Here is a 12,909-nt window from a genome sequence, read left to right on the forward strand (position 1 = left end):
TAGTGTTAAAGGGCTGCATGTCTCATAGGAGCCTGCAGGGGGAGCACTAACCACACTGTTTGAGCCATTCATTAACTGTGTGTGTGTGTGTGTGTGTGTGTGTGTGTGTGTGTGTGTGTGTGTGTGTGTGTGTGTGTGTGTGTGTGTGTGTGTGTGTGTGTGTGTGTGTGTGTGTGTGTGTGTGTGTGTGTGTGTGTGTGTGTGTGTGTGATATTCGCTGTGCCATGCAGTTTTTTTCATTTGCAGCGTTTCTCAGAGTATAGCAGTATGACATGTACTTTATCTCATTCAATCCGGAAACACATCTGTGTCTTTTTAGATTTATTTTGCTATTGTAAAAATAGCAGATCTACAAGCTCATGGTGCGGCGCCGAGTGTGCTATTTTTGTTAAAAATCGTAAAAAAAATGTGTGCAAATCTTTGAATATATATATATTTAAAGCAAACATTTGTAAAATGTTTTGCCCCCCCAGAAGCAAAGATTTGAGTTACAAATGTTCACTTTAAAGAAATACATATATATACAAAGATTTGCACAAAATTGTCGTGATTTTTCCAAAATAGCAGATCTACAAGCTCATAGCTCTATGAGCTTGTAGATCTGCTATTTTTGAATAGCCCAAATAACTGTCAAAATGCCACACAGATGATGCGGTCCCGGTCTCAATGGGTTATGAGGTTCTCACACTCATATATTTATTAGAATGATGTCTGGCTGCATGTATGGATATCTGCTCTGTCCGGCTGGGAAACCTCACATCTACTAAACTATGACTGTTCAGGATTCAAATGGGGAAAAAGTAGCAAAAAGTAGCAGATCTACAAGCTTTGGAGCTTGTAGATCTGCTACTTTTGGTGTGATCAAGAAGGACGTTGGTTTACCAAACAAATACAAAACGTTAGAATGTGTAGATGACAGCAACAATATATGGATTAGAACAGGGGTCTTCAACAGGGGGTCCAGGACCCCTAGGGGGTCCTCAGAGTTACTACAGGGGGTCCGCCAAATCTTTGTGTGATGGGGAACATTAGCCTAAAATAGCGGATCCACAAGCTCACAACGCCTCGTGCTGCGAGGCGTTGTGAGCTTGTGGATCGGCTATTTTAGGAGAGTCAGTGTAGAGAGGGAAAAAGAGCAGACCAAGTACAGCGCTAACGGTCAAGTTGACTAAATATTGAAGGTTTAACGGTTAACAAACTGAACATACACATTAACATGAATCCAGCTATCTATGAAATCTATGAAAAAGTGTTTTCTGCCACACAATGTTACACAATATGTAGTGGGGGTCCCTGCTTCATCTCTCTCTCAGCTAGGGGGTCCTTGGCCTGAAAACGTTGAAGACCCCTGTATTAGAATGTAGTACTGTAGCTCCTCCTGCCTAATATTAGAACAGGGGTCTTCAACGTTTTCAGGCCAAGGACCCCCTAGCTGAGAGAGGGATTAAGCAGGGACCCCCTCCTCTATATTGTATAAAATTGTGTTTCAGATTCAACATTTTTTGTTTACGTGGTCTGCTCTTTTATTTTTTACCTCTTACGCCTTTTAGCCAAAAATAGCAGACATACAAGCCCACAACGCTGATGCGTTGTGAGCTTGTAGATCTGCTATTTTTGTCTAAAGTTCTCCTCAGAAAATGGATGCCAGGGTTCAAGTGGTTAAGGTAAAAAAAATAATCCTATCACACAAAGATTTGGCGGACCCCCTGTAGTAACTCTGAGGACCCCCTAGGGGTCCCGGACCCCCTGTTGAAGACCCCTGTATTGTAGCTCCTCCTGCCTGGTGCATGTATGGATATAGAAACCTCTTATCTCTAGATTTTAACATTTTTGTGTTGTTTTTTTTTGCTCTGGTAAATTAATGTCCTGCTTGATCACACTACAGCGTCACACAAACACAGATCTACAAGCTCCAAGCGGCTTGTAGATCTAACATTTACAGACCATTACAAGACAATGACCAGTCAAATATTAACGTTGAACCCATGAAAAGTATTAACTCATTCAGTGCCAATGCAATTTAAAAAATCATTGCGAACTGTGCCAGCATTTTTTTAATTTTCTTATACCTTTTTCAAGTAATATTTATCTCCAGTATAATGGATCCCCTGATGGGTGCTGTCAACGAGGTCATTGGACCTTGTTGACACTGTCTGCCTTTTGAAAATAACATAGTAACATAAAAATACATAGTAAAAACTATAAAATGTGCTCCTCGGAGCACAGGTCTCCACCAGTACTGTTCCTGATTAATCCTGTCTTACCTATTTATATGACATATTGTCACGTGTCACCTGACCAATGTTAGCTTGATCCCATCCAATGTTACCTCACTTCCAAAAACATAAATGTTTTTTGGAAGTGACACACATATTTATAGGATTTTATTTCGTCATGCGTCTCGCTAGCCAATCAAAAGTATTGGTGACAACATATTGTCACGTGAAGCTTGACCAATGTTAGCTTGGCTGGGGGGGGGGGGGGGGGACACAGCGTGACGGGAACGAAAACATATACTCTCCACCTCTGGCGGAGACAAAAAAGTGCTCAGGAGCCGAGATACAGCCTTTTTCAGTAATAAGTTAAACAAGAAGTGAATGGAGCAGCAAATCTTCAAATGATGATATCTTGGGTTCTGAATGTTTTTTTTCCAAAACACGTCAAACACGTCATTGGCACGTTGCGCCATTGCGGTAAAACACATGAAACACGTCAATGGCACTGAATGAGTTAATAGTTTCTGACTAAATCATATCTACAATAGATCCATTGAAAATCTTTTCATTTTATTCTTCCATTTCCTGACTAGTAACTGGTTTGGACTTACAAGGTTTCTACCTGTCAGTGAGGATATATATCTATACGCTATACACACACACACACACACACACACACACACACACACACACACACACACACACACACACACACACACACATAAAAGCACTTGAAGAGCCGTTTAAAAAGCACTTGGCTTTGTTGCAACATCAAGTGCAATAAATCACCTGAAAGCATCTCTGGCTCCGTTGGATGAACTCTGTTGGATGAACGAGCGGCTGTTGGATGAGCTCTGTTGGATGAGCGGGTGGGCGGGTGAGCGGGGGGCGGTGGCTGAGGGCAGGCACAGTGATCGCCTGGGAGCTGAAAAGTTCCCCGGTTCGATCCCTACCGGGCCCTCTCCTCCTGGTTGTGTGTGGAAGTGCCCTTGAGCAAGACTCTGTCTTTTGTCCATGTTAGAAACACTATTGATATAAACAGTCATTTGATGTTGAGGACATTAAGTACATTTTACAGGCCACACAAATGGCAAAACCTTTATTTATTGATTGAGTGAATACTTTATTATTAAGCTTATTAACAGTACAGTACAGTCAAAGGTTTCTATTGTGGTCCATTGTGCTCAATTCATCAGTAATACATATATACAGACAATACAATACAAAACATATTGGAATAAAGCTCAGTAGAATCAGGTGTTGTATATTTACAGGGTTCAGAGGATCAAAGCAACACATCTGAGAGAACAAATATGATAATCATCTCTGCTTTATGGAAGTTAATCAAGTCCATTGTATTTGCATATCACTTCTCTCACATTGATCTCACTAAGTGCTTAACATACAGTGAGGTTAGAAATGAAACAAGGTATTAAAGCAGAAAAAAGGCAATTCATCTCAAGCAGACTCAAATCTTTGCTTCTGGCGGTCCCTGGAACAGTGTCAAAATGTTCACAATGTTTCCAAACAAAATAGCAGCTACAAGCTTGTATATCTGCTATTTCTGGTGTCTGGTAAAGAATCCGTGTGTGTGTGTGTGTGTGTGTGTGTGTGTGTGTGTGTGTGTGTGTGTGTGTGTGTGTGTGTGTGTGTGTGTGTGTGTGTGTGTGTGTGTGTGTGTGTGTGTGTGTGTGTGTGTGTGTGTGTGTGTGTGTGTGTGTGTGTGTGTGTGTGTGTGTGTGTGAATAACAACTATGCTTTGAGTGACAGCTTTAGACAGACCAATACTAACGTTGCCCTCATTTTCCCTCCTGTGGGAACGTAACGGTTGATAAGGATTCTTACACTTTAGAATCCACATTTAGACAACCAACCACATCCTGACATATTTATCATCTAATTTAGCTTCCCCTGGGATTAACATTAGCTTCTGGCCGTTAGCTTACTGTAGCTAACCTGTTTTCTGTGCTAACAGAGAAAACAGAAACAACTGATTTTAAAAACCTAACGATCACGTTCCGTTCCAAGCCTGGCATCAGGCAGAAGATGAGATGAGTTTTTAGGTCTCACTGAGTTTGTAAAGTCATTAATGTTTCGATGAATTGAGTACAAATGACCCAATGGAAACAAGCCATAGGCTTTCTTGGGTTTAAAATCCTCTTATCTGACCAGACTGTACTTTCCTGTGCTTTTTGTGCTAACTGCTAATAAAGTATTCAATCAATCAATCGAGTAAGGAGATAACCCCTATTTTCTATAAAACACCATGTTCACTTTGTCAACACATTTTGATTTAGTTTTAGTCATTTGAATAAAATTCTTTTTAGTTAGTCTTATTTTTTAGTGTCATTTAAAATGATTTAGTTTTAGTCATATTTTAGTTGACTAAATATCATTTAAGATTTGAGTTGATTAAATGGTATTTTGGGAGGGCCTTGATGGCGTCATAATAATTTATACTTAGCTCCATGCCGAAAATAGCTGATCTACAAGCTCATATCGGGAGGGCGATAATATGGGACATCCCTACTTACTTAAGTTGTACCTCATTGTAAAGGCGACTAATCAGGCTCTCCAACCATATGAAATACAAAACAAATGGTATTATAGAAATAATACACCAAAATAAAGTGTCTGAACTTTATTTTTTTTAATACATTAATCCAGGGGTCTTCAACAGGGGGTCCGGGACCCCTAGGGGGTCCTCAGAGCTACTATAGGGGGTCCGCCAAATCGTTGTGTGATAGGATTTAGTTTTTTTTACATTAACCACTTGAACCCTAGAATTCCTTTTCTGAGGGGAACATTAGCCGAAAATAGCAGAGGCGTTGAGAGCTTGTAGATCGGCTATTTTTGGCTAAGAGACTATAGGTGTAGACTCTACTAGTTGTTTTTTTTACTTAGTCTGCTATTTTTTCCTGGAAAAAATTGCAGACTAAGTAAAAAAAAAAAACTTTAATCTGAAACACAATTTTATACAATATAGAGTAGGGGGTCCCTGCTTCATCTCTCTCTCAGCTAGGGGGTCCTTGGCCTGAAAACGTTGAAGACCCCTTTGTTAATCAATGTCTTTCTTCTTCTTGTTGTCCAGTGTGTGCATACAGGCATACAGTAGGCTTTCATTGTCTGGATGTTAATATCTGTTTACTTATGGCGACACAACAAAGTTATGGCATATTGTTCTAACATCACGCCTGTTTGTCTGTCTGTCTGTCTGTCTGTCTGTCTGTCTGTCTGTCTGTCTGTCTCTCCGTTCCCATAGCAACCACATGACGTCTAACTGGCAGACGTACAGCGGGATGCAGGACCAGTACAAACAGGAGGAGGTCCAGCAGCACGCCCTGAAGACCATCGTCACCCACGAGGACTACAACCCCATGACCTTTGACTACGACGTGGCCCTGCTGGAGCTGGCCACGCCCCTCACCTTCACCAACACCATCCACCCCATCTGTCTGCCCGCCAAGTCTCACTTCTTCTCCCCGGGCATGAGCTGCTGGGTGACGGGCTGGGGCACGCTCAGAGAAGGAGGTAGAGACCCACTTATTTTATTATGGGTGAAGGGCTGAGAGAAGGAGGTAGAGAGACCCACTTATTTTATTATGGGTGAAGGGCTGAGAGAAGGAGGTATAGAGACCCACTTATTTTATTATGGGTGAAGGGCTGAGAGAAGGAGGTATAGAGACCACTTATTTTATTATGGGTGAAGGGCTGAGAGAAGGAGGTATAGAGACCCACTTATTTTATTATGGGTGAGGGGCTGAGAGAAGGAGGTATAGAGACCCACTTATTTTATTATGGGTGAAGGGCTGAGAGAAGGAGGTAGAGAGACCCACTTATTTTATTATGGGTGAGGGGCTGAGAGAAGGAGGTATAGAGACCCACTTATTTTATTATGGGTGAAGGGCTGAGAGAAGGAGGTAGAGAGACCCACTTATTTTATTATGGGTGACGGGCTGAGAGAAGGAGGTAGAGACCCACTTATTTTATTATGGGTGAGGGGCTGGGGCACGCTGAGAGAAGGAGGTAGAGAGACCCACTTATTTTATTATGGGTGACGGGCTGAGAGAAGGAGGTAGAGAGACCCACTTATTTTATTATGGGTGAGGGGCTGAGAGAAGGAGGTAGAGAGACCCACTTATTTTATTATGGGTGAGGGGCTGAGAGAAGGAGGTAGAGAGACCCACTTATTTTATTATGGGTGAGGGGCTGAGAGAAGGAGGTAGAGAGACCCACTTATTTTATTATGGGTGAGGGGCTGAGAGAAGGAGGTAGAGAGACCCACTTATTTTATTATGGGTGAAGGGCTGAGAGAAGGAGGTAGAGAGACCCACTTATTTTATTATGGGTGACGGGCTGAGAGAAGGAGGTATAGAGACCCACTTATTTTATTATGGGTGAGGGGCTGAGAGAAGGAGGTATAGAGACCCACTTATTTTATTATGGGTGAAGGGCTGAGAGAAGGAGGTAGAGAGACCCACTTATTTTATTATGGGTGAGGGGCTGAGAGAAGGAGGTATAGAGACCCACTTATTTTATTATGGGTGAAGGGCTGAGAGAAGGAGGTAGAGACCACTTATTTTATTATGGGTGAAGGGCTGAGAGAAGGAGGTAGAGACCACTTATTTTATTATGGGTGAGGGGCTGAGAGAAGGAGGTAGAGACCACTTATTTTATTATGGGTGAAGGGCTGAGAGAAGGAGGTAGAGAGACCCACTTATTTTATTATGGGTGAAGGGCTGAGAGAAGGAGGTAGAGAGACCCACTTATTTTATTATGGGTGAAGGGCTGAGAGAAGGAGGTAGAGACCACTTATTTTATTATGGGTGAAGGGCTGAGAGAAGGAGGTAGAGACCCACTTATTTTATTATGGGTGAAGGGCTGAGAGAAGGAGGTAGAGACCACTTATTTTATTATGGGTGAAGGGCTGAGAGAAGGAGGTAGAGAGACCCACTTATTTTATTATGGGTGAGGGTCTGAGAGAAGGAGGTAGAGAGACCCACTTATTTTATTATGGGTGAAGGGCTGAGAGAAGGAGGTATAGAGACCCACTTATTTTATTATGGGTGAGGGGCTGAGAGAAGGAGGTAGAGACCCACTTATTTTATTATGGGTGAGGGGCTGAGAGAAGGAGGTAGAGACCCACTTATTTTATTATGGGTGAGGGGCTGGGGCACGCTGAGAGAAGGAGGTAGAGACCAGGTGACTGTTTCATGTAATGCAGGGGTCTTCAATGTTTTCTGGCCAAGGACCCCCTAGCTGAGAGAGAGTGATGAAGCAGGGACCCCCCTCTATATCGTATAAAATTGTGTTTCAGATTCAACATTTTTTGTTTACGTGGTCTGCTCTTTTTTTTTTTTACCTCTTACGCCTCTTTGCCAAAAATAGCCGATCTACAAGCTCACAACGCCTCGCGCTGCGAGGCGTTGTGAGCTTGTAGATCTGCTATTTTTGGCTAAAGTTCTCCTCAGAAAATGGATGCCAGGGTTCAAGTGGTTAAGGTAAAATATAAAAAATCATATCACACAAAGATTTGGCGGACCCCCTGTAGTAACTCTTGAGGACCCCCTAGGGGTCCCGGACCCCCTGTTGAAGACCCCTGACATAATCAATTCCTAACAGATCCCCAAACCTGTTGTTTTGGGGTGCGCTGGTTTCAGTTCATTCAACCTCTTGTGTGTTGGATAGTGAGGCGCGCCCTAGCGAGACATATATACTTCATCCGGCAACAGTATTCGTACGCCGAGAACAGCTGACATACAAGCTCACAACCGCGTCACGGATGAGACCGCTGTGAACTTAGAGCTCTGCTGTTCTCGGCCGTTCTCTGCGCGCGACACCTTGGCGGGACGGAGCATAAATTAGACTTGACGGGCTGCAGCTGCGCGAGCAAGAGCAGGTTCTGGTGTCATGATCACAGAGCGCTCCCTCTGTTCTTATGACAGACACTGGAGGAGGAGGGGTTTGGGGGAAAACTGCTTTGAAATGCTGTTATTGTTTAAATGTTTACACACAACAGAAACCAATTAAGGATTATATATTTCAAGAGGCAGAGATCCTGAGTAAAAATAGTAAAAGAGTGAGAGATCACAGTAAACATCCTAAGCATTCTTCGTCCACACTGGGAGAAAAACAGCATTTGAATGTTTGATAGGATGCATTTTGACACGTGAGGCTGTGACCACTTTAACATGACATCTTATGAGCGGTGGGGTTCATTTGGTGCCGGCCTGCGTGCGCACACTGGTTCTTCAGTGTGATGTCGTCTGATTTTGACTGAGTTGTTTTTTTTATTTCATTTTTGTCTCTGCAGTAAGGCCAGATTATGTCTTTGCTCCTGTCTGTCTGTCTGTCTGTCTGTCTGTCTGTCTGTCTGTCTGAAGGAGGATGTATTCTCAGAATATATGCACAGTGGTGTAAAGTAACTAAGTACATTTACTCAAGTACTGTACTTAACACATCGGGTGCCAAACACGGTCTGAACCGTGTGTTTACATAGTGGCGCTTCGGTGCCGAACACGGTCTGAACCGTGAGTTTAGTCTTTTTGTTTTTTTCGTTTTTCTCCGCGCGGGCGGGGCTAGAGCAGCTCTGGGAGCACCCATTGTAATCCTGCGAAGGAAGTGCCAGATCACTCACCGGAAACAAAAACATTTTTCCCATCCGCTTCCTGTCTATTTCCTTCTTTAAAACGCCTATATCTCTGAATCTGTTTCCGGTGGAGAAAACCGGTCATGCGTGATCCACCCCCTGTTGTAACTCGCGAGTGAAATGTTATGGTTCCAGGATGTAGCCAGGGTCATGGCGCTACATGAATGGATGTTTTTTTTTACGTGGATTTGCTGGTCGTGGAGTCTAGAGCTTTAAACAGCAAAGCGCAGTCAATGGGGAGAATGCTGGCACCCACGCTAAGTTGTTATGAAAAAATCCAGGCACTCAATGTGTTAAGTAAAACATGTGAGTACTTTCTCCACCTCTCTCTCTCCATCAGGTCGTACGGCCCGTGTGCTCCAGAAGGCGGAGGTAAAGATCATCAACGACACGGTGTGTAACGTGGTGACAGAAGGTCAGGTGACCTCCAGGATGATGTGCAGTGGCTTCCTGGCCGGAGGCGTGGACGCCTGTCAGGTGAGACCTCCCACTTTGAGCCTTTTTACGCCCTTTTTCCTCCACAATGTAGTCCTTATGCCAATCTATTCCTCCACAATGTAGTCCTTATGCCAATCTATTCCTCCACAATGTAGTCCTTATGCCTTTATCTATTCCTCCACAATGTAGTCCTTATGCCAATCTATTCCTCCACAATGTAGTCCTTATGCCCTTATCTATTCCTCCACAATGTAGTCCTTATGCCTTTATCTATTCCTCCACAATGTAGTCCTTATGCCATTAACTATTCCTCCACACACACATCTCTGTGTTGTCACTGCTGTCCTATCTTACTGACTCACCTGACAGTGAGGAGCCCCCACCGAGAGGACGGAGAGCCTTCGTCCTACTCCTCCCGCCCAGCACTCCTCGCTCAGGGGCGGATATTTGCACTATGCAGACCACGCACTTGCATGGAGGCCCGAGAGAGGGGAGACCCCGCCTACCCCCTAAAAAAAAATATATATATTTATATATATATAATTAATGCCGTACTTCGCCATTCTATGAACGTGTCGCAGCGCAGTGTTTTGAGCTTGTAGATCTGCTACTTTTCAATTGGAATCCTGAAAATATTTCTATTTCATTTCAAATGCATTTAGTTATAAATGGTAAATGGTGCATTTATATAGCGCTTCTATCCGAAGCGATTTACATTGATTGTGCCATTAACCCATTCACACACACATTCATACACCGATGGAGGAGGAAACCATGTAAGGAACCAACCTGCTCATCAGGAGCAATTAGGGGTTCAACGTCTTGCTCAAGGACACTTCCACACTAACTCTAGGGGAGCGCCCCATCAAACTGTGAACCTTGCGGTTTTCCAGTTCACTCTACCCGGCCACTCTACCCCTGAACCACTGCCGACCCATACTTATACTTATGTTAACTTTATGAATTTAAATACAAATACATTGGACATAAAAAAGACCATAGAATTGTAATACTAGTTCTTGTTTTTTTTTTGTGAGATCTGATGTTCATAGTGACAGAACACAGTGTTCTGTCACTGTGAACGTCAGATCTCACCAAAAAAGCTATTAAAATACGCAATCTAGCGCAAGGCCTTATGGCGCACGTTTTAAGCTGTGGCGGACCCAGGATGGAGTTATGAAATGTTTCTACTGTACCATTCATCCTAAGATATCATAACGTCGTAGAAAAGGTAAGATAATCTTAGTCCAAAATTGTGAAGTAATTAAAGCGGGTCATGTTTGGATGTTTGGAATTATAACAACTGAAATCAATAATACTAGACCATACCCGGTCGACGCATCCGTGGGGGGATATGCGCACATGATCTGGCAACCCGGGAGGCAGTTCGTCCCATAGCTGGGCAGCCCCGTAACCATGGCGACAGTGTTTGACACAAAAACGCTAATAAGAAGCTGAGATTTGATGAAATTGAAAAACGGGCTTCACAGTTAAGTTCAGATGGTAATGGTCAATGGCTGTGTGCAAAATCAGAGCAATTGGTCCAGCCACTGAGGAGAACCGGGTAGCTTCACGTACTCACATACTCAAGACGGTTACTAGAATTATAGTAGGATATCAGTATTCTGATATTAACCTGTGGGCCGCATTAAGTGAAGGTGGGGGCCGCATGTGGCCGCCAGTTGCCCATGTATGGTCTGAACTCCCACACGTCATCAGGTGGGAACTCGCAGCCAATGAACACCGACGACAACAGAAGAAGAAAGTCCACTAAAACAAAAAAACATAAACCACAGATGTGTGGAGCACAGTCCATACGCTTCTCTTCTTTATGTTCCTAAAAGCACTCATAAAGATGGAGAAGCAGCATTTAGTTTCAATGCTCCATATATCTGGAACAAACGCCCAGAAAAATGCAGGTTCTGCTGCCTCTCTTATTTCCCTTAAATCACAAAAGAAATAACATTCATAACATTACTAAAGACCTTTGTGTTTTGACGCTGCCTTTCCTTGAGTTATTTCTTTCTTCTTTCTTTCTTTCTCTCTTTTTCCTTCTCTTCTGCTCTGTAATATGTATTTTATTGTATCCTAATGTCATGTTTTTATCTTGTCCCCCCCCAGGGTGATTCGGGCGGTCCCCTGGCGTGCTTCGAGGAGAGTGGGAAGTGGTTCCAGGCGGGCATCGTGAGCTGGGGGGAGGGCTGTGCCCGACGCAACAAACCGGGCGTTTACTCCAGAGTCACCAAGCTGAGGGAATGGATCAGAACCAAGACGGGCATCTGATGATGACATCATCAGCACGGGACGGGAGAGGGGTGGGGTGTGGTCAGGGGGAAGGGCGGTGGCGGGGTGGGGGCTGTAGGGGGGCTGTAGGCATAGACATATAAAGGTAGACGCCTCCTTTGGCTCTGAGGCATTGGTATCACGGGGGCCATTTTAGCGCAGGAAAGCTTCCCTGAAGCTTCCGTGTGTGTCACAGAAGGGGGCGTTCGGTAGGCCAATCAGAGGCAAGTGGGGGCAGGACAACTAGATTCTGACAAATCTTAGAAAAGACGCACTGTGATTGGCCAGTAGTCAACGCGCTGTGAGCGCTGTGATTGGCCAGTAGTCACTTTGAGTGCCCGTTTTCCTACGCGAAAATGGCGGCCGCGATACGAGTTGCTCCAACGAACTGCAGAGGCCAATGAGGTATCTAGGTTTCTATATCTATGGGTGTAGGGGCGTTGACATCACGGTGACCGGAAATGGAAGACACACACACACACACACACACACACACACACATACACACACACACACACAAACACATACACACATCGACATTCCAGAAAAGCAATGTTATGAATGCCTACCAGCTTGTAGATCGGTTATTTTCAGGGCACGACACCACATGTATGAATCAGGGATGAAGCTCCACGCCCTCCTTAAACCCAACCTCTTGGAACCATTTATCTTGTGAGGGCCAGGAACATAATCCTCTAAATGTCTATTTCTCTAATTTGTGGAGACATTATGCAAGTATAGTAATACACACACACACACACACACACACACACACACACACACACACACACACACACACACACACACACACACACACACACACACACACACACACACACACACACACAGGGTGTTATAAGTTGTTTATTATTAAAGTTTTTTAATGGTCTCACACAGACCATTGTGCCCTCCCCCCCCCCCCCCCCCTCTCAATCATGTCACGTTCCGCTGGTTTTATGAATTATTAATTCAGTGTAAATATGTAAATCATATTCGGAGGATTCCCGCCGCGTTGAAATGGAACTCCGTGGCGTTGGTTTTTAGCGCCGCGGCGCTCTGCTAATGTTGCCAGAGGAACTGGCAACGTTTTTTATCTGTTTTGAGTTATTTTAATACGAGGCGACGCTGTTTGAAATAATATGAGCAATCCTTGAAATGGCAATGATGTTTATATGCTTTTTTTTTTTTTTAAGAAATGCAATATTTTAGCTATTTATGACCGAGCGAGATGCATTATCATTCTAAAAAGGGAAGCGCTAAATGTGTGCATAGCGGTGCAGATATCTATATCAAACTGTCTTAATGAAAGGTCTAAATGTGTGT

The 12,909-nt window shown here is 43.7% G+C and overlaps 1 protein-coding gene across 1 annotated transcript in view; it reads left to right on the top strand.

Annotated features, from left to right (window-relative positions):
• LOC311041222 (suppressor of tumorigenicity 14 protein-like) overlaps positions 1-11,613 on the top strand; it is a gene marked incomplete at its 5' end in the record, with an annotated part of 50,018 nt that extends 38,405 nt beyond the window's left edge. Inside the window, 3 exons of the mRNA XM_084086129.1 lie at positions 5,479-5,747; positions 9,206-9,342; positions 11,425-11,613. Of these exons, the coding sequence (XP_083942255.1) occupies positions 5,479-5,747; positions 9,206-9,342; positions 11,425-11,586 (568 nt within the window). The remainder of the gene's footprint in view (positions 1-5,478; positions 5,748-9,205; positions 9,343-11,424) is intronic.
• Between the last annotated feature and the right edge of the window lie 1,296 nt (positions 11,614-12,909).

The sequence above is a fragment of the Gymnoscopelus microlampas genome (genome assembly GCF_963454915.1).
Source record: "Gymnoscopelus microlampas genome assembly, contig: SCAFFOLD_138, whole genome shotgun sequence".
Lineage (NCBI taxonomy): Eukaryota > Metazoa > Chordata > Actinopteri > Myctophiformes > Myctophidae > Gymnoscopelus > Gymnoscopelus microlampas.